Here is a 21,536-nt window from a genome sequence, read left to right on the forward strand (position 1 = left end):
ATTCTGTATTTAATAAATAAGAACTTTATACAAGTTAACATGCTCAGAGATTGTCAGTTTGAAACTGAATTAGTGTCCCTAGTTTCCATTTCTTTCAAGGGTTTAGGAAAAGAACAATGGGATGATTTTTTGCAAGAGCTTTAAGCTGAACTGTGCCTTGGGAAAACTGCATCTGCCGGGTTTATTGTTCTATTCTGTGTCCCCTCAGCCTCCCTCCAAATTGGGTCTTGCTTAGAACCAGAAGATACCAAATATTTATGTTGTGATTGACACTTGCAGTAATGTAGTCCTGAATTTTATCATGTCAAATATAAACATTTAATTCCTCTCCCTACTGAACAAAAACAAAAGCCTACAACTATACAAAAATCTTCTTATAATTATGATTTGTTGTTATTGTTGCATATGACCTTGGTCATAGGACAAGAAATCTTCCAAGCAAGCAAGAGAAGTTCTTTTAACAGATTGGCATCTTAGTGCCAGTTCTGTTATCTATCAACAGTAACTATTTATAGACTCTAAATGGCCTACTGTGTGAAGCATATGAAAAACTAATAAATATTTGAAATATAATTTCTTGAATCATGACAAGTTTTTGTCTGTCCACTTAGTTTTATCTCTCATATCACTTTTTTTCTAGTTGGATTTTTTCAAATTAAGATTCAATTTTAGGATAATCAAGAAATGATTCTTTGTAGGCATATATTAAAGTATATAGGACTTTCCACTTTTTTCACATTAGTAAAACAGATACATTATCAGCCATTAGCAAACTTTTCTGACCAGCTTCTAAATTTGGGACCAGTCTTGCCCTTCATTTCCTGAATGATGGCATTGATTTTTTTAGGTTAGTACACAAAGAACTGAAGCCCATTTGTAGAATATGGGTCTTCTCATAGGAAGAATTTATGGTCTTTTAAGTTAATACAGTAGCACCATTGAAAATGGAACATCAAGAAATTGAAAGCCAACATTTCTGCTTCTAAATGTTACTTTAAATCAAAGGGAAACTATAAACTTTAGCTTTAAAAATATCATTTGATTAGCTATATTGATATGTTTTCATTGCTAATGCTAAAGCCTGCTTCTTCCCTTATCCTTCTTGAGGTGTGCAGTTTTTCTGCATGAAATTTTTTCTAACCAAGTGCCCTACATATCCTAAATAGGGCTGCACGGATTTTCTTTGGACTGTTTGTTGTACTAATATAGCATTATACTATGAATGTTTCTAAAAAATAGTATGCTAGGGAAGCTTTCCTTTGTAATTATGATTAAATAAAAATATGTTAGCATGATGTCAAGATTCATATTTCACTCTAATCAGAAAAATTGCTTTTGTTACATGTCATAGAAACAGCCCTCCCTCTGGCGTAGGAACACTGCTGCTTTAGTATGTCTGGGTTGTCAGGACAGAAAGCATTGTGCTTTTTCGTGTTGTTTTATATGTAGAAGGAACTGACTGCATGGTGCCCTGACTGTGTTTTCTTGCCCTCTGAAACAAAATAAATATTTTGTCTGGGACCTAGGATTTGAGAATTATAATGGCTTTGCAGTATTGTATGCCTTTGATTTGATAGACTATCTCCCATGTGGTAGTTTCTCTAAAAATTCAATGCCATACGTGAAATTGTTTCCCAAAACACTTATTTTAGTGCTCAAATGAGGAGTGTTTTGTCTTGTCTGAATCTGTGATTTCATCACTGAGGAAACTCCCTCTACCTGATGTATTTTATACCACATGGAAAAAATAATTTACACATTAAGAAGCTACAGTTTTTGTTCTGAATCATGCCTTTCTTCCTCCCAACTTTTTTATTTATTTGGAAAATTCTAGAAGTTTTGTAAGAAACCCCAAGTATTTGTTACAGTTTTATTTGGGTATGATTTTCCAAGTTCCTTTAATTGGAGCTGTTCTCTGAAGTACACTGTTTTGATGTTCCAAATTGCATACTTCCAAATTCTCATTGGTAAAGCTGCATTACAATGCCTTGCTGCAATAAATCTTTGCTGTTTAGATGAAGGTTGAATTCTGGAGCTACTGCCATTGCTTTTGCAACCTACTTTTGCTACTACTTGGCTATCTTTCCAAGGAAACCTACAATTTTTTTTTTGCCAAATTGATGACAAAAAATAGAACACTTTCAAAACAGTCAATTTCTCTAACATAAGCAGAGATTCATATATACTATGTACATTCTGAATGTTTTTGATGACATTCTTATTTCTTCATCATTGCATAGTAAGTAGTTCAGGATGATTCTCTGGAGTTATTCTTGGGACATCCTGAGAGGTTAAAAGAATGGTACCTGTACTATAGTCAAACAGGAACATGTTAATAAGAACTAATTTTTCCAACGTGCATTCAGTCTCTGTCTCACATTTTCTTGCTGAAAGTCTGGTTGTAATTCTGACACAAGCCATAAAAAAGAGAAAGGGTCCTTGCAGTTTGTTCAGTTTGCTTTCTGTATTTAGCAGTTCTCTTTGATAATGCTTGAAAGGAGAAGAAATTCAAGATGCTAAAATGATTATCATATATAGTATAGACTGAAGGCAGATTCTTGAATGGTTGGTGATATTTTCTACAGGTTTTTGGTTTTTCCTCCCCTTTAAGATCAAAGGATTTCCATTATGGGTAATTTTATCTTATTGATAAGAAATGGTTTCTCTTTTTAAAGACTTGGTCAGATTGTTTTTTAAAAAACAGTTTAAAAATATTTATATTTTGAAGCATAAAATATTTAAAAATAAATCACTATTATAATCCAATTAATAATTGGTCAAATTTTCTTTTTCTAGGCAGCACAAATTGTTCTGATTTCTCTGTTTGAACTGAACACTCCAGAGTTTACCATGTTACTTGGTGCCTTGCCAAAAACATTCCAGGATGGTGCCACCAAACTCCTACACAACCACCTGAAGAATTCCAGTAACACAAGTGTGGTGAGTGCCTTGTACAATTATTATGACTTCATCCAACTTCCCTAGGTTACTTATACATAAGTAACTATTATATAAGTTTTATTTATTTTTATATTATTTATTTATTGTATTATGTAAGTAGCAGCCAGATATTATTGGTATGTAATGTGGGAAACAGAGATGGAGAAGTATAGATCCCAGGAAAGTCCAGATCTCTTTGAGCTATTGATACACACACACATACACACCATTAAGTGAACAGCTTAAGTTCAGAAACTCATTCCAGGAAAGTTGGTTTACCAGGTCCTGAATTTTTTCAGCCATTGTAACTAAGAACTCATGAAGACAATCTGTGACTGAGTCCAAAACTGTGAATCATTGGAAGATATATACCCACCAATGAAATATCTTTTGAAATGTTGAGAATTGATATGGTGTAATGGAAAGAATGCTAGATGTGGGATAAGAGATCTGATTTTGAATTCAGATATTTGCTTGGTTAAGACAAGTGACTTACCTTTTTAGAACTTCAGTTTCCTTATTCATGAAATAATAGAATAGTAATAATAATACATTTTCTGCCTTGGGTGTTTTAAGAAAAGCAATTTGCAAGTTTAAAGAATTATATAAATATGGTTTATTATTATTGATTTGTAGACATGTGCATATCTGTAGGAAAAGGTGAATGAATGTGATTCCCTGGTCATGGTCCCCTCTCCCAGCTTCCACCTACTTGGGTCAGAGCAGTGGCCTTAGTTTTGATTAAGCCAGAGATAAAATGAAAAGTCAGGGCCAAAGAATATTTTAGGTAGGAGGAGGGAAAGAAAGATTCCTGATTATTTGGAATTAACTAATGATTATGAGACTCTTCATGGTGGGAACTGGTACCTCTGAGGCAGAGACATAGTTTCTTATCCTCTAAGTTATGTTGATTTAGGGGATGAGGGCCCTCTTCTAGCTTGCCCTGGCCAAGCTATATAAGGTGGGGGTTGTGTGGGAGTGTCCAGCCTCTTGGCTTACATAAAGCAAGCAGCAGCCACAGCTTGATTTCAGAATCGCTGAGGACTCTTGGGAAGGAGGCAGCCTCCTCCCCGGACAATATATAGAGGGCTCTTGTCCATGGCTGGAGGGCTTTGTTCTTTTTTTCTCTTCCCCTAAATCTCCTTTCCATTTATTTGTATTTCTGTTGTTTACAAATCAGTGGGCTTCTGAAGGTTAGGCAGGGGCCATGGTTTCTTCTGCACCCTGCTTCCCGCCTCCCCCCCCCCTGCCCCCCAGGTCCATATGTCATGAAGCACATTTGGTTTCCCCCCTGAGCTGTTCCTGAGGGCCAGACTCAAATGGTCCCCCAAGGACACAGTGTGAAGTGAAAACTGCCTTCAATAGCCCTTGCCGTTATTTGTTAAATTTGATTTGAAGTTAAAAAAAAAAAAAGAAATGTTGATTTAGATCCACATGTGGCATCAGAGGAGAAATCCTTCTAGTGTGGATGACAGGAAGTTTAAGACAGGTGGGAGTGGTTAACGAGTCTTGTGAGGGGTACCAGGACAGCTGTTTATTAGCCCAACACTGACAGTCTGCTGTCCTCTGGGGCATGTTTCTGGAGTGGAATAGAGTCTCTCCTAAGACTTGTTGAGTTTGATAACCATGGTCTACATAGGACAATTTCATGTAGGAACAGATTAGTTCCAGTAAGACCCTAGAACGCACTGCCAGGAAATATAAAGTCTTGGACAAGTTACTAAAGATCTAGGAGCACTAGCAATGTTTTCATCATTCCTGCAGACTTTTTTGAAACAGTATTTGCTACCAACTCCATCAAATATAGTAGATATTTTAGAAGACAGAGGCTGGTTTAGGAAGTAGATAGCTGGTTAAGAAAATGGTACTTGAGAAGAAGATTTGGATTTCTGGACCATAATTTAAAATAAAAGAATAATGAACTTTATGTTTAATGAAGGTTGGTAAACATATATTTGGCAGCTGAAAACTGAAAAGGGAGATGAGAAGCAAGCCAGGTACCTAGACTAGGGGCTATAAACCGTTTTTTGTTGGGGACCTCTTTGGCAGCCTGGGGACACACAGGGACCTTTTATTTTAAAAAAATGTTTTTCAGTGCACAAAATGAATTTTGTAAGATTACAAAGAGAGCAAATTATGTTAACAATCAATTCATAGACCCCCAAAATCTACCCATAGGCCTTTTAGAGTTCATGGATTCCAAGGAAAGAGTCCCTGCTGTAGATTTAAGCAGTTACAAAATAGGAAAAAGAACAGCAATAGAGAGGCCTAGAAATTTCACTGGAGAAAAATCTGCAAAAGGAAGCAGCAGTGAACAGATTAGTGATGCAGAAGTTCTTCAGCGTCATGAGCTTTAAATTGTTCGTTATCTTCTTATCGCCTCTATGTCCCTTGTTTGAATAAAAACTGCCACAGTTTTGAAGAGTATTTCCAGTTCTTTTAAATGATGTGAGATTAGCATGAAAAGCAATAAAGTCCCTGTTCTCAAATGTGCAAAGTGTGGGGATGACCAAAAACGGTGGAGAAATGTTGGACGTTCTCGATAATATAGGAATAAAGGAATTGATCGACCTCTTCCACTATTATTTGGTATAATTTTAGAAATGCTAGTGATAAAAGAAAAGAAAGAGCAATAAAAGGTATAAACATTAGCAAAAAGGAGACAAAATCCTGATTTGCAGACGTGATGATTTACTTACAAAACTTCAGAGAATCTGCAGTGATGTTGAGATAATTCATTTTAGAGTGTGGCAGGATATATAACGCCAAATATATATATATTTTATATACATGTATGATATATATAATTTTATAGGTTTATATTTATTTATATTATTTGTGTATATAAATATGTATATTTATTTAAATTTATATATTATATAAAATATATTTATATATTGTATATTATATATATGACAATTTTATATATATATTTATAAATAAGGCCAAAAACCTGCAGTTCCACATAATAACAAAAACCAGGAGAAATAACAGCAAATTCTCATTCAAAATATGCATCTATGAACTGATGCAGAGTGAAACAGAAGCATAGCAATTGATACAATAAGAATGGTGTTTTAAAGACATACAATTTACAAAAGTCTAAGATCTCTCATCAGTGCAGTGAGCAACCCTGTTTCCTAGAGGGTTAATGTTGATTTTTGTTACACTTCTCTTCAGAGAAAGAGAATCGATTTAGGACAGAGAATGAGATATACATTTTTGGACATGAATGACAATGAGAATTTATTTTGCTTAATTGTATTGTTGTTATAAGGGTTAATTTTTTCTTTCAAATTGGTGGGTTTGGGAGAGGGGGGTAAAGTTTGCTAATTGAAAAATAAAAAAGCCAGGAAAACAATATATACATACAGTGTATAAAACATCCTAGAGTCCATCTGTCGTAACTTATTAAATACGATTTGAAAGCAGTGTAAAATTAAAGGAAAAATAATTATTGGAGGGATATTCATTACTTATAGTTGTTATTTGCCAGTATAACAAAAGTTAAATGCTACCTTATTTATAGATTTAGTGCTGTGCTTCTTCTATGCAAGAAGTTAGTTTCATAGAGCTAGACAAAATGATTATGAAATTCCTTTGAAGGAACATAAGGTCTTGAATCTCAAAGAAAACGAAGGAGAAAAGTAGGAATTAAGAGCTTCTTCTAGACATCAAACTGCTTGATATTGTTGTCGTTAATTATTTAAATTATTTGATACTGGTTTAAAAAAAAAAAGATAGGTCCATCAAGTGAACAGAATGAAAAGGAATCAGAAAAAATGAACTCAGTAGTCTAATGTCTGACAAACCCAAGAACATAAAATATTTAAGAAAATACTCCCTGTTCAACAAAAAATGCTCAGAAGATTACTTGTATACCAGAATATTTCAAGCAGTTCATTTTGTAGTAGGAAACAACATTCTAGATGCTCATTGGCTGGAGAATGGTTAAACAAACTGAGGTACATTATTTAATGTAATATTGTAACATAAGAAACAACCAGCATGATAAAATCAAAAAAGCATGGAAAGAAATATATGAACTGATGCAAAGTGAAGTAAAAAGAAGAGCCAGGAAACAGCATATACAATAATCACATTGTCATCAAGTCACCTAGCATTTTGTTGTTCAATTGTTTTCAGCCACGTCCATCTCTTCATGACCCCATTTAGGGTTTTCTTGGCAAGGATTATTGAGTTGTTTGCCATTTCCTTCTCCAGCTCATTTTACAGATAAAGAAACTAAGGCAAAATCACATAGCTAGTGTCTAAGGCCAGATTTGAACTCGGGAGGATGAGTCTTCCATATTCCATGCTGAGTGCTACATCCACTATGCCACTTAGCTACCCTCAGCTAACATTTAATAGGTACTAATGATGTTCCAGACACTATGCCAAGCAATTTAAATAGAACTACCACTAGGAAACAATCAAAACTGTATGATGTGAAATTATAAAGAACAAACTCAGCCCCAAAGAAGAGATGTGGAAAGACACCTCTCCTTGCTCCTTTGCAGGGCGGAAAGAAAGAGGTGAAAGTGTCCCATAGGTATGGAACAATGCATATGACATCAGCTTTGTTTATGATGCATTGGTTAATTTTGTTAATCTTTTTTTTCCTCTTCCTCTTTTAAAAAATAATGTTAGAAGGGAAATCTCTCAGAGAGAAGAGGTACAAGGGAAAATTTTGTAAAAGCAAAAGATATCAGTAAAATTTATTTTTTAAAAACTGGAAAGAAGTTTTACCAGAACAGCTAGGTTTATATTAGCATCTTACACCATTTATTAAAATACATTCCACATAGATATACAACCTTAATATAAAAGGTCAAGTAATTAAAAAAAAATTGAATTAAAAAAACGGCTGGAAAAATTTGACTACAGCATGTAACAAATTAGGTTTAGACCAAAATCTCATAATAAAGTAAGCTTCAAATGACCTAGATACAAAAGGTCACATAATTTTTTTTTAAAGCAGTTGGGGTTAAGTGACTTGTGCAAGGTTACATGGCCAGTTATTTTGTGTGGGTGTTAAGTATCTGAGGCTGGAACCAATCCTGACTCCTCCCGACTCCGGGGCCGGCGCTCTTACTCACTGCACCACCTAGCCGCCCCAAGGTCACATAAGTTTTGAAAAATTAAAGAAACAAGGAAGGAATAACCTATTAGATTTTGAATAGAGGAAAAGTTCAAGATAAAACAAAGGATAGGAAGAATCACAGAAGATAAAATTGATCATTCTGATTAAATAAAATTAAATTTTTTGCACAAGCAGATCCAACATAACTAAAATTAGAAGAGAAACAAGTAGAAAATATTTCTAGGCAAGTTTCTCTCTGATAAAGGTCTGATTTCTAAGATATATATGGGATTGATTTCAAATTTAGAAGAATAAGAACCCTACTTCAGTTGATAAATGGGGTAAAACAAGCTATGAATTTGAGACAATTCTCAAACTCATATGTCTTTAGCCATATGAAAAAATGTTCCACATCACTAACAGAGAAATGCAAAATTAAAGTAATTCTTAGTCTTCTAATTAATAATTCTAATTCTTTAATTCTTAAAGTGTTCTACCTCACTTAGGATGGGCAGAGATGACAAAAAATAGAAATTGACAAGTAACAAGACATTAATATCTTGTTAGCTGATACTGTGAATGGATCCAAACTACTCTGTAAAGCAATTTGGCATTATGCATAGAAACTTTTAAGCAATGCATTAATGCTTTTTGACTTAGCTGTATCATTGCTCAGCCTAACCCAAAGGAGAAAAAGGTTTTATATGTAGAAAAATATTTTTAGCAACTCCTTTTGGTGGTTAAAAAAAATTAGGAACTAAAGTAATTCCCATTAACTGATGAATGACTAGATAAATTTGTGGTATATGAATTAATAGAATACTATAAGAAATGACCAAAAAGATAGTTTCAAAGAGACATGGAAAGTTCTATAAACTGATGATAAATAAAGTAATCAGAACCAGTTAAGCAATTTATATTATATCAGCATTATAAAAATAAACAGTTTTGAAAGACTTAAGAATTCTAATAAACTAAATGATCAACCATGATTCCAGAGTACTAAGGGGGGGGGGGGGCACACAATACTGACCACCTCATGATAATGGACTAATAAATAGAATAAAAAATACAGTTTTAGATGTGACAATTTGATTGTGCTTGTATGATACAGGATATATATGTTTCCTTTTTTTCTGTCAGTGAAGAGGGAAATGAGAGAGAGGAAAAAAAAATCAATGCTTTGTAATTGAAAAAACCAAAATAATAAAATGTTAAAATTTTAAAAATTGAAGTTACTTTTCAGAACTTTGTCCTATAAAGGCAGTTTTTTCCTTTTTTAAACATTTTATTTTTTTAATTACATGTAAAAACAATTTTTAGCATTCTTTTTTAAAATTTGAGTTCCAAAATATCTCCCTACCCTTCCCCCTCATTGAGGAGGCAAGCAATTTAATATAGGTCACACAAAACATTTCCATATTAGTCATGGTGTGAAGGAAAACACTGACCAAAGTAATAGATAAAGAAAGTTTAGGAAAGTATGCTTTGATCTGTATTGAGACTCCATCAGTGGAAATTGATAGCATTTTTCTTCATAAGTCCTTTGGAATTGTGTTGGATCATTGTATTGCTGTGAATAACTTAAGTCATTCACAGTTGTTCATCATACAGTATTGTTCCTCTACAGTGTTCTCCTGGTTTTGCGCACTTCACTTTGTATCAGTCTTTCCAAGTTTTTCTGAAAGCATCTTGCTCATCGTTTCTTAAAGCATGATAGTATTCCATCACAGTTTTATACCACAACTTGTTTAACCATTCCCCAATTGGTGAGCATCCCCTCAATTTCCAGTTCTTTGCCACCACAAAGAGAGCTGCTATAAATATTTTTGAACATACAAATCCTTTTTTTCTGATTTCTTTGGGATATAGACCTAGTAGTGATATTGCTGGGTCAAACCATATACATGCATAGCTCTTTGGTATAGTTCCAAATTGCTGTCCAGAATGGGTGGATCAATTCACAGCTCCACCAAGTCATGCATCAGTGTCCTAATTTTTCCATATCTCTTCCAATAGTAGTCATTTTCCTTTTCTGTCATAATAGCCAATCTGATAGGTGTGAGGTGGTAACCCCATTTTGGTGATTTAGAGCATTTTTTCATATGAGTATAGATAGCCTTGATTTCTTTGTCTGAAAACTTCCTGTTTGTATCCTTTAATTATTTATCAATTGGGGGATGACTTATTTTTTTACAATTTGACTCATTTCTCTAAAATTTGATAAATGGAGCCTCTATCAGGGAAACTTAAAAAATTTCTCTTCCAGTTTTTTGTAGGATTCTCGTTTTTAATCTATTCTTCTATCCACTTCTGTTTTATGGGTGAGTTTATCCCATTCACATTCACGATTACTTTTTATTTTCCCCTTATCCAATTTCCCCTCCTATTTATCTTTCTGTCTCTCTCCTTTCACCCTGTTCCTTAAAAGTGTTTTGATTCTGATCACTACCTTTCCCAGTTCACCCTCACATTTTTTATCCCCCCCCCACTTCCCTATAGGGTAAGAAAGATTTCTATACCCAATTGAGTGTATATATTATTCCCTCTTTGATACAGTTCTTATAAGAGGAAGGTTCAAGCATTATGGTGATCACCTTCACTCCTACTCCATTTCCCCTTCCATTGTAAACGCTCTTTTGTACCTCTTTCTGTGAGGTAATATACCCCTTATTCTTGCCTCTGTCTTCCTCTTCTCTCAGTGCATCCCTCTTTCTTACCCCTTAATTTTATTTTTTTTGGATATCATCCCCTCATAGTCAACTCATATCTGTGCTCTCTATGTATACCACTTCTAACTGCCATAGTAATGACAAAATTCTTAGGAGTTATAAGTATCATCTTCCCATCTAGGAATGTAAACAATTTAAGCATATCAAGTCCTGTATGATTTCCCTTTCCTATTTACTTTTTTATGCTGCTCTTGAATCTTGTATTTGGAAGAGAAATTTTCTTTTTTTTTTTTATATAATGGTATTTTAATTTTTTCCAAGTAAATGTAAAGATTGTTTTCAGCATTCCTTTTTGTAAAGATTTTGAGTTCCAAATTTTTTTCCCTCCCTTCCCCCTCCCCAAGACAGCAAGCAATCTGATATACATGTATAGTCATGTTAAACATTTCCATATTAGTCATTTTGTGAAAAAAGCAGAACAAAAGGGGAAATAACCATGAGAAAGAAAACAACAACAACAAAAATGAAAATAATATGCTTCTCTCTACATTCAGATGCCATCGTTTTTTTCTCTGGATGTGGTTGGCATTTTGAAATTGAAATTTTCCAGTAGTATCTTTTTGGGGGGGAAGGGCAAGACAGTTGGAATTAAGTGACTTGCCCAAGGTCACACAGCTAGTTAAGTGTCAAGTGTCTGAGTTCAAATTTGAATTCAGGTTCTACTAACTTCAGTGCCCCGTGCTCTATTCACTGCACCACCTAGCTGCTGAAAGTAAAATTTTCTATTCAGCTCTGGTCCTTTCACCAGGATTGCTTGAAAACCTTCAACCACATTGAATGTCTCCTTTTCCCCTTGAAGGATTATACTCGGTTTTGCTGGGTAGATAGTTTGTGGTTGTAATCCTAGCTCCTTTACCCTCCAAAGCATCATATTCCATGCCTCACCCCCAATCCTTTAATATAGAAGCTGCTAAATCTGGTGTTGTCCTGACTGACTTTATGATACTTGAATTGCTCCTTTCTGACTGTTTGCAATATTTTCTCCTTGACCTGAGAGCTTTGCCATTGCTATATTATTCCTGGGAGTTTCATTTTGGGATCTCTTTCAGGAAATGATTGGTAGATTCTTTCAATTTCTATTTTACCTTCTAGTTCTAGAATATCAAGGCAGTTTTCCTTGATAATTTCTTAAAAGATGATACCTAGGTTGTTCTTTTGATTGTGGCTTTCAGGTAGCAGAATAATTTTAAAATTTATCTCCTTGATCTATTTCCCAGGTCAGTTATTTTCCCAAAGAGATACATCGTATTTTCTTGTATTTTTTTTTGTTATTTCATTTCTTAATATCTCATGGAGTCATTAGCTTTGACTTACCCAATTCTTATTTTTAAGGAATTATTTTCTTCAGTGAATTTTTGTGTATCTGTTTCCATTTTAACCAATTCTGCTTTGTAAGGAGTTTCTCTCTTCAGTGGATTTTTGTGCCTCTTTTACCATTTGACCTATTCTTTTTTTAAGATATTATTTTCTTCAATATTTGTGTGTGTGTGCCTCATTTACCAAGTTCTTGGCTTTTTTTCATGATTTTCTTGCATCACACTAATTTTCCCCCAATTTGTTTCTCTACCTTTTTTTAAAAATCTTTTTTGAGCTCTTGCAGGAATTCTTTTTTACAATGTTTTGTTTTTTTTAAAGTGCATATCACTATTTTATTTTATTTTATTGCTTTTTGGGAGGGTATTTGGGGTTAAGTAACTTGCCCAAGGTCATACAGCTAGTTGTGTGTGTGTGTGTGTGTGTGTGTGTGTGTGTGTGTGTGTGTGTGTTAAGTGTCTGAGGCCGGACCCGAACTCAGATCCTTCTGACTCCGGGGCCGGCGTTCTACTCACTGTGCCACCTAGCCGCTCCCCCTTTCCAGGAATTCTTTTCAGGCCTGAAACTAATTCGCATTTTTCTTTATGGTTTTGCATGTATCTGTTTTAACATTGTTGTATTCTGAGTTTGTGTTTTGATCTTCCCTGTCACCATAATAACTTTCTGTGGTCATGTTCTTTTTGTGTTGTCCATTTTCCAGTCTATTTTTTTACTTTTAACATTATGTTAAACTTGGGCTTTGTTCCCAGGCTATAAGAGGCCTTGTCTTAAGCTGCAAGTTTTTGTGCTGCTGTTTTCAGAGCTAGTTCTGGTGGTCTGTAAGGTTCAATTCTTCTGTGATGGTATGATCTATGGAGAGGTATGGTTACTTCCCTCCCAGCCTGTGCTTTGGTCTGTGAATGCGTACTACAGCTAGAGTACAACCTCTGCTAATCCTCCTCCTCATCCTGGGACTACCAATTCACTTGCTCCCCCACAACCTGCTACTGGCTTGCCATTGTACAGCCTGCGCTTTACCACACTCTACTCTTACACCCGTGAGACAGACTTTTCCTGCCAATTTTCATAGTTGTCTTGGGCTGGAAAATTATTTTGCCCCAGCCTTGTGTTTGTTTCCAGAATTCATTTTGAGATGTTATTTTAAAATTCTTTGGAGGAGAATTTGGGAGTGCTCAGGCAAATCCCTGCATTTACACTGCCGTTTTGGCTCTGCCTCCAGAAAGATAGTTCTTAACTCAGCAAGTGATAGAGATGTGATAATAAAAAATAAGACAACCAATTTCAGGTACATGAAATTTAAAAGCTTTTTCCCAATCAAAATTAGTACAACTAGAATTAAAAATAGAAATTCCTGATTGGGAGTGAGCAGGAATCTTTGAACCAGCTCTTTCTGGTAAAAGTTTTGATATCCAGAATATGAGAAGTTAATATAGAAAACAACCCATTCTCAATAAATGAGATAATCTTCAATAAATAAGTTGTCAAATAATATAAACAAACAGTTGTCAAAGGGAAGATTTACAAACCAGTAACAACCACATGAATGATTATTCCAAATTTCTAATAGCAGAAATACAAATTAAAACTTCTAAGGTTTTGCCTTACACTGCAAATTTATGGTAATAACAAGAGATGTAAACAATTAATGTTGCTTGGTAGGATAGCACTTCTTAAACTGTAGGTTGCAACCCCACATGGGGTTTTGTAACTGAATATGGGGGTCACAAAAAATTTGATAATAGTAAAAGGTTTCTGAATGCGCAACGACCAAAAATTAATTCAAATTAAACATGTAATGAATCTGAGGTGTTTCTGTCAGCACTTGCCCATGTTGCATCGCAGAGCTTCACTGAGGCTTGCTTCTGAACACACAACATGCACATTTGGGCATGCTGTCACACCACGTAACACTAATGAATGCTTCCAGGAGCACCTTGGCTCAGATTTGAGACTGTTGTCTGTTAAGAAATGCAGTGTTTTTAGTATACATACAAAATCGTTAAATGAATTTTGACTTAGAATTAGGACAGAATTTCCAACAATTTCTGAAATGGTCCTATACATACTCCTACCATTTTGTACTGTGTATTTATGTGAAGCAGTATTCTCTGCGTTGATGATTATAAAATCAAAGTATCAGTCAACTCTGAAAAACGTTGAAGATACTCTACATCCTACAATATCAAACATTCCTCCAAGATTTAATTCTTTATGTAAAAATAAATACATCGATCTTAGTATGCCAATTTACTTTTATCTTTAATAAATGGTAAAAATTATATGTATACCAAATTGTTTTAAAATAAATTTTGTTATGATTTATTATCATTGTTTGATTTATACACCTATTTTGTTTACCTCTATATCCAGAGTCATGTAAAAATTTCTTGGGGAAAAGGAGTTGTGAGTGGAAAAAGTTAAAGAAACCCTGGTCTGGGGAAGAGATAGGCACATTATGTATTGTTTCTGTGTGGCTCAAGGTAAAATTGGTCTACTCATTCTGTTTTATTTTAATTTTTTTTTCTTTTTGGAGGGCACTTGGGGTTAAGTAACTTGCCCAGGGTCACATGGCTAGGTGTGTGTGTGTGTGTGTGTGTGTGTGTGTGTGTGTGTGTATGTGTGTGTGTGTGTGTGTGTGCGTGCGCGTGTGTGTGCGCGCTAAGTGTATGAGGCCAGATCTGAACTCAGGTCCTCCTGACTCCAGGGCCGGTGCTCTACTCAATGCACCACCTAGCCCCACCCGTTGTCTACTCATTCTAGAAAACGATTTGGAGTTATGAGGGAAAAAATGAACTGAACTTTGATGGAGAGATTCCCTTGTTGGGCATACCCCAAGGAGGTTAGAGACAAACAAGGGTCAGATATTTACCAGAATACTCCTGGCACAAGTTTTTAGTAACAGAAAACTACAAAGTGAGTACCCGTTGATTGAAAATGGAAGAACAAGTCATAGTGTATTAATGGAACAATATTAATTGTGCTGTGATAAATTAAAATGAGGAAATTCACAAAAACATGAACAGATTTATCTCAAATAACACAGAATGAAGTAACCAGACCAAAAGTATTTCAAATAGCTACCACAAAGTAAGCCAAAAAGAACAGTGAAATGAAGCTGACGCTGACCAATCTTGGTCTCAGAAAAAAAGCTGAGGAAATGTGCCTTCCTTCTTTCACTAGAGAAAGTGAGATTGTGGGGGTGGCTAGGTGGCCAGTGAATAGAACACCAGCCCTGGAGTCCCGAGGACCTGAGTTCAAATTTGGCCTCAGACACTTAACCTAAAAACTAGCCATGTGACCTTGGGCAAGTCACTTAACCCCAATTGCCCTCCCCTCCCCCTTCCAAAAAGCAATAAAAAAAAAGTGAGATTGTGGATTTGAAATAATGATGCATACCCTGTCAGATGTTGTCAGGGCCAGTTGTTTTTGCTTAATTGTTTTTTCCTTGTTGGAAGGCACAGCTCAATGGATGGGAATTACAGTATATTTGGAGATGGCTCTGATATAAAAACAAGTCATCAATAAAAATTAAAACAAATCTATCAGTCTGCAAACATTAAGACCTTTCTATGCCCCGAGCTCTACAGTGAGCCCTCGAAACACAAAAACAAAAACAAGGTCTCCCCTCCCTAGGAGCTTACCTTATTTCAGGAGAGATAAGTACATTCTGAATAAACAGAGTGAACTTGAATTCCTAATGCAGTGAGGCCACATTGATATCAGAATCATTGAAATTTGATGGAAGCTAGAGAAGGTATCATGACCAGATCATGCTTCAGAAAGATCTTATTATTGTTGTTAACTGATTTCAGTCATGTCCAACTCTTTGTAACCCCATTTGGGGTTTTTGTGGCAAAGATACGGGAGTGGTTTGCTGGAATTCTCCAGCTCATTTTAGAGATGAGGAAAATGAGGCAAACAGGGTAAATCACTTACCCAGGGTCACACAGCTATTAAGTGTCTTAGGCCAGATTTGAACTTGGGAAAATGAGTCTTCCCGACTCCAGGATCCCTACTTGATCCACTGTACGTACCACTTAGCTCCTAGAAAAATGAGTTCAAAAGAAAGAGGAAGAACAGAAGGGGGTAGGGAAAGAACTCACTGTACGTTATTGTTATCTTTCACAGAAATTCAGCTGCCAGGGCAGAGATTGGGGGTAATATTGATAAAGGGTATTTGGGTGAAAATAAACGAAGGAGAAAATAGTTGATATTGTCATGAATGAGGAAATAAGGAATTAAAAAATTTTAGCAGGGTGGTTAGGGGGCGTGAATAGAGCACCGGCCCTGGAGTCAGGAAGACCTGAGTTCAAATCCAGCCTCAGACACTTAACACACAAACTAGCTGTGTGACCTTGGGCAAGTCACTTAACCCCAATTGCCCAAAGGGAAAAAAAGTTATCTCAGGCCTAGCACAGGGACATTAAATAGAATTGTTGTTAAAGGACTTCACTTATCTGGACGTTGTCTTGATCATTCTCCCTCCCAAAAACAGAATAGCTAAAAATTCTTAGTGTGCTGTAATGACAGTTTAATTCTGGTGGAGCGAATGATAAAGGGAGCTATTATTCTGGACCATTCTAATCATCAAAAAAAAAAAGTGGTTCTTAGAGTAGAAATGATTAGAACTTTGAAGGGAAGCCACCACTGAAATTTGAACTTGTGATAAAGGAAGAAGAAAATCTAGCTTAATCTGACATACTGTCCTAGATTTTAGGAGAAAAGATTTTAAAAGATTTAGAAGATAAGTTCATGGTTCAAAATTCTGTGGGAGAAATCAGTCCATGAGGGATCGAAAATTTTCAAGAATTAAGTTCTGAAAATGCAAACTCAGACAATTTAAATGAAGAGGAACCATCTACAGAGGGATCACCATGGACACACAAAGAACTCACTGACCAGTTTAGATTTTTTTTTTCTTGTTAAAGCCTTCTATAAAACATGGAAGAAAGCTTAGATAACAGAAGAAATTGAAAAGAATACCATAGTCCTTTAATATTACTATCAGGAATACTAAAGGTCATGTTAATAACTGGCTTTAAAATGCAAAAACCAGGGCTGTAAGAATGGCACAAATGGATAGAGTGCTAGTGCTGGAGTCAGGAATATCCGAGTTCACATTCAGCCTTGGACACTTATTAGATAGATGTACGATGCAAGTCGCTTAACCTCTGTTTGCCTCAGTTTCCTCATTTGTAAATGAGGATAATAATCTCACCCACCTCCCAGTCTTTTAAGGATCAGATGAGATAATATTTGTAAAGTGCTCAGCTCACAGCAGCTGGCACATCATAGGTGCTACATAAACTCTTGTCATCATCATTTTAACTACATCTCATAACAATTCTATGACATAGTTATTACCAGTCTTGTGATCTCCACTTTACAGATGAAAAGTGACTAGAGATGACTTCATTTGGTCCATGGGGTTTGTGGCTCCAGATTCATAACATGTATCTATTACGCCGTGTTGCCTCTCTGAGAATGAGCTGTGGCTGAGGATAGCAGAAGGGGTTTCCAGCCCCTTCTGGAAGGGCTGGTGGGCAAGAGAGAAGTTGGTTTTGTTGTGGTTGTTTTAAGAGAGAATCTCTCAGAGTTTGTGAGATAACAAGTGATAGGACGCAGAACTACTCAACTCAACTTTTGCTTCTTTTTCTTTCAAGAAGGATGATTCTTCTACTAAGAAAGAAAAAACAGTTAACAGGAAGTTTGAACCCGAAATAAATGAATTGTGAGACTACACTTAACTTCCCCCAGCAAGTTCAGTTCACCACTTCTAGGTGGACTATATCTCTAGGTACTGAAAGAACTGGCAGATGTAATTGCTGAGCTCTTATCAACTGATTGTTCATAAGGTCATGATGAATTTAAGAGATGCTGTAGGAATAGAAAAAAGTAAACGTCCTTGTTTAGCCCATCACTCCCCCCAAAAGTGTGGGCTTTTGCAGAGTCTAAGCTCATGAGATTTAACTTTGATTTCTGATAAGATATTAACTAGATGGTTTGTGAATGTTTCCAAAGAAAAGTGTCCATCAGTGAGAACCATCAAGAACAAATCATTCCAGACTAACCTCATTTCCTTTTCTTATAGGATAACTAGACTGTGGTAGATCTGTGGATAGTGTCATTGATGTGATATTCACAGATTTCTAGCATAGCATTTGACATATTTTTTTTAGGCTATTCTTGTGGACAGAATCTCCTTAGTTAGTACTTCCCCCTTTAATTTTTTATCTTGTGTATGATTTGTACTTATCTTTTCTTTATGTTGTTCCTCCTCAGTAGAATGTAAGCCCCTTGAGGGTAAGAGCTTTTATTTCTGTGTTCGTATCTCCTAGTGCTTGACAATGCTTAATGGATGCTTGTTGAATTGATTTGAAGGTCGAGATCGTAGCTTGTTTCTCCATCTTAGGGAGTTAATGTCTCCTCCAAAAGATTATAGAATCATAGATTTAGAACTGGAAGAGAACCTTTGAAGCAGTCTTGTCTAGCCCTCCCCTTTTCCAGATGAGCAAACTAAACTGAAGCTTGGAGAAGTTAAGTGACTTACTCATGGTTATATTAGTAATATAGGGATGTGCTAGAGCCAGTTTCACCAGACTGACAATTGTTGAATTTTCAGTGTAAGCGCTTACACCTTGGAAATCAGCAAACTACAAATCACGCCTTGATTTTTTTTTATGATTTTCTAGACCAGAGGTATCAAGCTTGTATCCCCCAAAACTCCTGAATAGGCTGAACCAGATTAAAATGGAATCAGGAAACATTTAACTAAATAAATAAATAAAAATACAATGTTGTTTTTCAGTTGTCTCCAAGTCTTCCTCACCTGATTTGAGATTTTCTTGGCAAAGATACCGGAATGGTTTGCCATTTCTTTCTCTAGCTCATTTTACAGATGAGTAACTGAGATAGCCAGGGTTAAATGACTTGTCCAGGGTCACACAGCTAGTAAGTATTTGAGACCATATTTGAACTTGGGAAGATGAGTCTTCCTGACTCCAGGCTCCATTCTATCTGCTGGCCACCTAGCTGCCACTAAAAATACAGTACAGAACTCTCCCATAAAGCAGAAGCAGATAGCAGAATGACCAAAACCCAGAATCCTACAGTATGTTGTGTACAAGAAACATACCGGAAGCAGAGAGACACAGAGTAAAGGTAAGGGACTGGAGCAGAATCTGTTATGCTTCAGCTGAAGTTAAAAAAGCAGGAGTAGCAGTCCTGACCTCAGATAAAGTAAAAGCAAAAATAGACCTAATTAAAGAGATACGGAAGTGGAGTACATCTTGCTAAAAGTTACCATGGACAGTGAAGCAATATCAATACTAAACACAAATGCATCAAGTCATATAGCATCCAGATTCATAAAGTAGAAGGTAAGTGAATTACAGGAAGAAATAGACAGCAAGACTGCACTCCTGGAGGACCTCAGCTGTCCCCTCTCAGAACTTGGTAAAACCAACCAAAAAATAAACAAGAAAGAAACTGAGGAGGTAAATAGAATATTAGAAAAGTTAGGGGCAACTGGGTGGCACAGTGAATACAGCACAGGCCCTGGAAACAGGAGGATCTGAGTTCATATATGGCCTCAGACACTTACTAGCTGTGTGACCTTAGGCAAGTCACTTAACCCCAATTTCCCTGCCTTCTTGCCTCAAAAAAGACAAAAGAAAAGTTAGATATGACAGACTTTTGGCGTGATTTAGACATAAAGGGTGACACCATAAGCAAATTAGAAGAGCAAGGAATTGTCTACCTGTCAGATCTGTGGGGAGGGGAAAGATTCATGACCAAACAAGCGATAGAGAGCCTTACCAAAATGTAAAATAGATAATTTTGATTATGTTAAATTAAAAAGCTTTTGTACAAACAAAACCAAGGCAGCCAAGATTAGAAGGAAAGCAGACAACTGGGAAACAATCATTACAGCAAGTGTCTCTGATAAAAGACCTTATTTCTCAAATATACAGAGATCTGAGTCAAATTTACTAGAAGAGAAGTCATTCCCCAAACAGTCAAAAGAATATGGACAGGCAGTTTTCAGATGAAGAAATCAAAGCTATTTATAGGTATAGGAAGAAGTGCTCTAAATCACTTTTGACTAGAGAAATGCAAATTAAAACAACTCTGAGGTACCACTTCACATCTATCAGGCTGGTTAATAATACAGAAAAGGAAAATGATAAATGTTAAAGAAGATGTAGGAAAATTGAGACACTAACGCACTGTTGTTGGTGGAGTTGCGACCTGATCCAGCCATTCTGCAGAGCAATTTGGATATATGCCCAAAGGCTGTTTATACCCTTTAGTCCAGCAATACCACTACTAGGTCTGTATCCCAAAGCGATCATAAAAGAGAGGAAAGGACCTACATGTGCAAAAATACTTTTAGCAGCCCTTTTTGTGGTGGCAAAATATTGGAAATTGAGGGGATGTCCATCAATTGGGAAATGGCTGAACAAAATGTGGTGTATGAATGTAATGGAATACTATTGTGCAGTAAGAAACGATGAACAGGCAGCTTTCAGAAAAACCTGGAAAGACTTGTACAAACTGATACAAAGTGAAATGAACAGAACCAGGAAAATATTGTCCACAGTATCAGCAACATCATGGGATGATCATCTATGAATGACTTGGCTCTTCTCAGCAACACAATGATCCAAGACAATCACAAAGAACTCATGAAGGAAAATGCTGTCCATATCCAGATAAAGAACTGGTGGACTCTGAATGCAGATTGAAGCATATTTTTTTTCACTTACTTTATTCTTTCTTGTAGCTTTTTTTCCTTTTGATCTGTTTCTTCTTTCTGAACTGTGACTAAGGTGGAAATATTTTTACATAATGCCACATGTATAAACTACATCAAACTGCCTACCATTTTCAGAAGAAGGGAGAGAGAAAAATTTGGAGCTCAGAATCTTGTAAAAATGAATGCTAAAAATTTTCTTGACATATAACTGGGGAAAAATACTACTTAAAAAAATACAATACAATTAATGTTAATTTGAAGTTTTCTAAGTGAATATGTACCTTCGAGGATCTGCTTCTATTTAAATTTGGCAGCACTGGTTTAGACTTAAGGAAGTAATGGAGAAGATATTAGTAATATAGCTGTTTTTGGAAAACCAGTTGTTAAACATTTACCAGCACACTCCAGTAGTAAATGTCAAAAGGCAGGTTTTGAACCTAGGTCTTCCTGAATCCAAGCTCAGCCTTTAATCCAGTATGAGCAGATGATAAAATCAGTCAGCTAATTTTTATGAAGCTGTTACTGTGTACCAGGAACTATGCTAAGCACTGAGGATACAAAAGAAGGAAGGACATATGTCCCAGCTCTCAAGGAGCTCACAGTCTGTTGGGGCAGACAACATGCAAACAGCTATATATAAACAAGATACAGACTAGATAAATTGGAGATAACCTCACACTTGGTAGATAACCACAGTAATGGAGAAGTC

The 21,536-nt window shown here is 35.8% G+C and overlaps 1 protein-coding gene across 1 annotated transcript in view; it reads left to right on the forward strand.

The window, feature by feature from the left end:
* Positions 1–2,781: 2,781 nt before the first annotated feature.
* Positions 2,782–21,536, forward strand: part of LOC138145254 (CLIP-associating protein 1-B-like) — a 61,700-nt gene continuing 42,945 nt past the window's right edge. The window contains exon 1 of the mRNA XM_069066892.1: positions 2,782–2,940. Coding sequence (XP_068922993.1) covers positions 2,851–2,940 — 90 coding nt within the window. The 5' untranslated portion in view covers positions 2,782–2,850. The remainder of the gene's footprint in view (positions 2,941–21,536) is intronic.

Source organism: Petaurus breviceps, unplaced genomic scaffold (assembly GCF_028583685.1).
Source record: "Petaurus breviceps papuanus isolate PSGF00001 unplaced genomic scaffold, PetGlider_PUasm1.0 90731, whole genome shotgun sequence".
Classification (NCBI taxonomy): domain Eukaryota; kingdom Metazoa; phylum Chordata; class Mammalia; order Diprotodontia; family Petauridae; genus Petaurus; species Petaurus breviceps.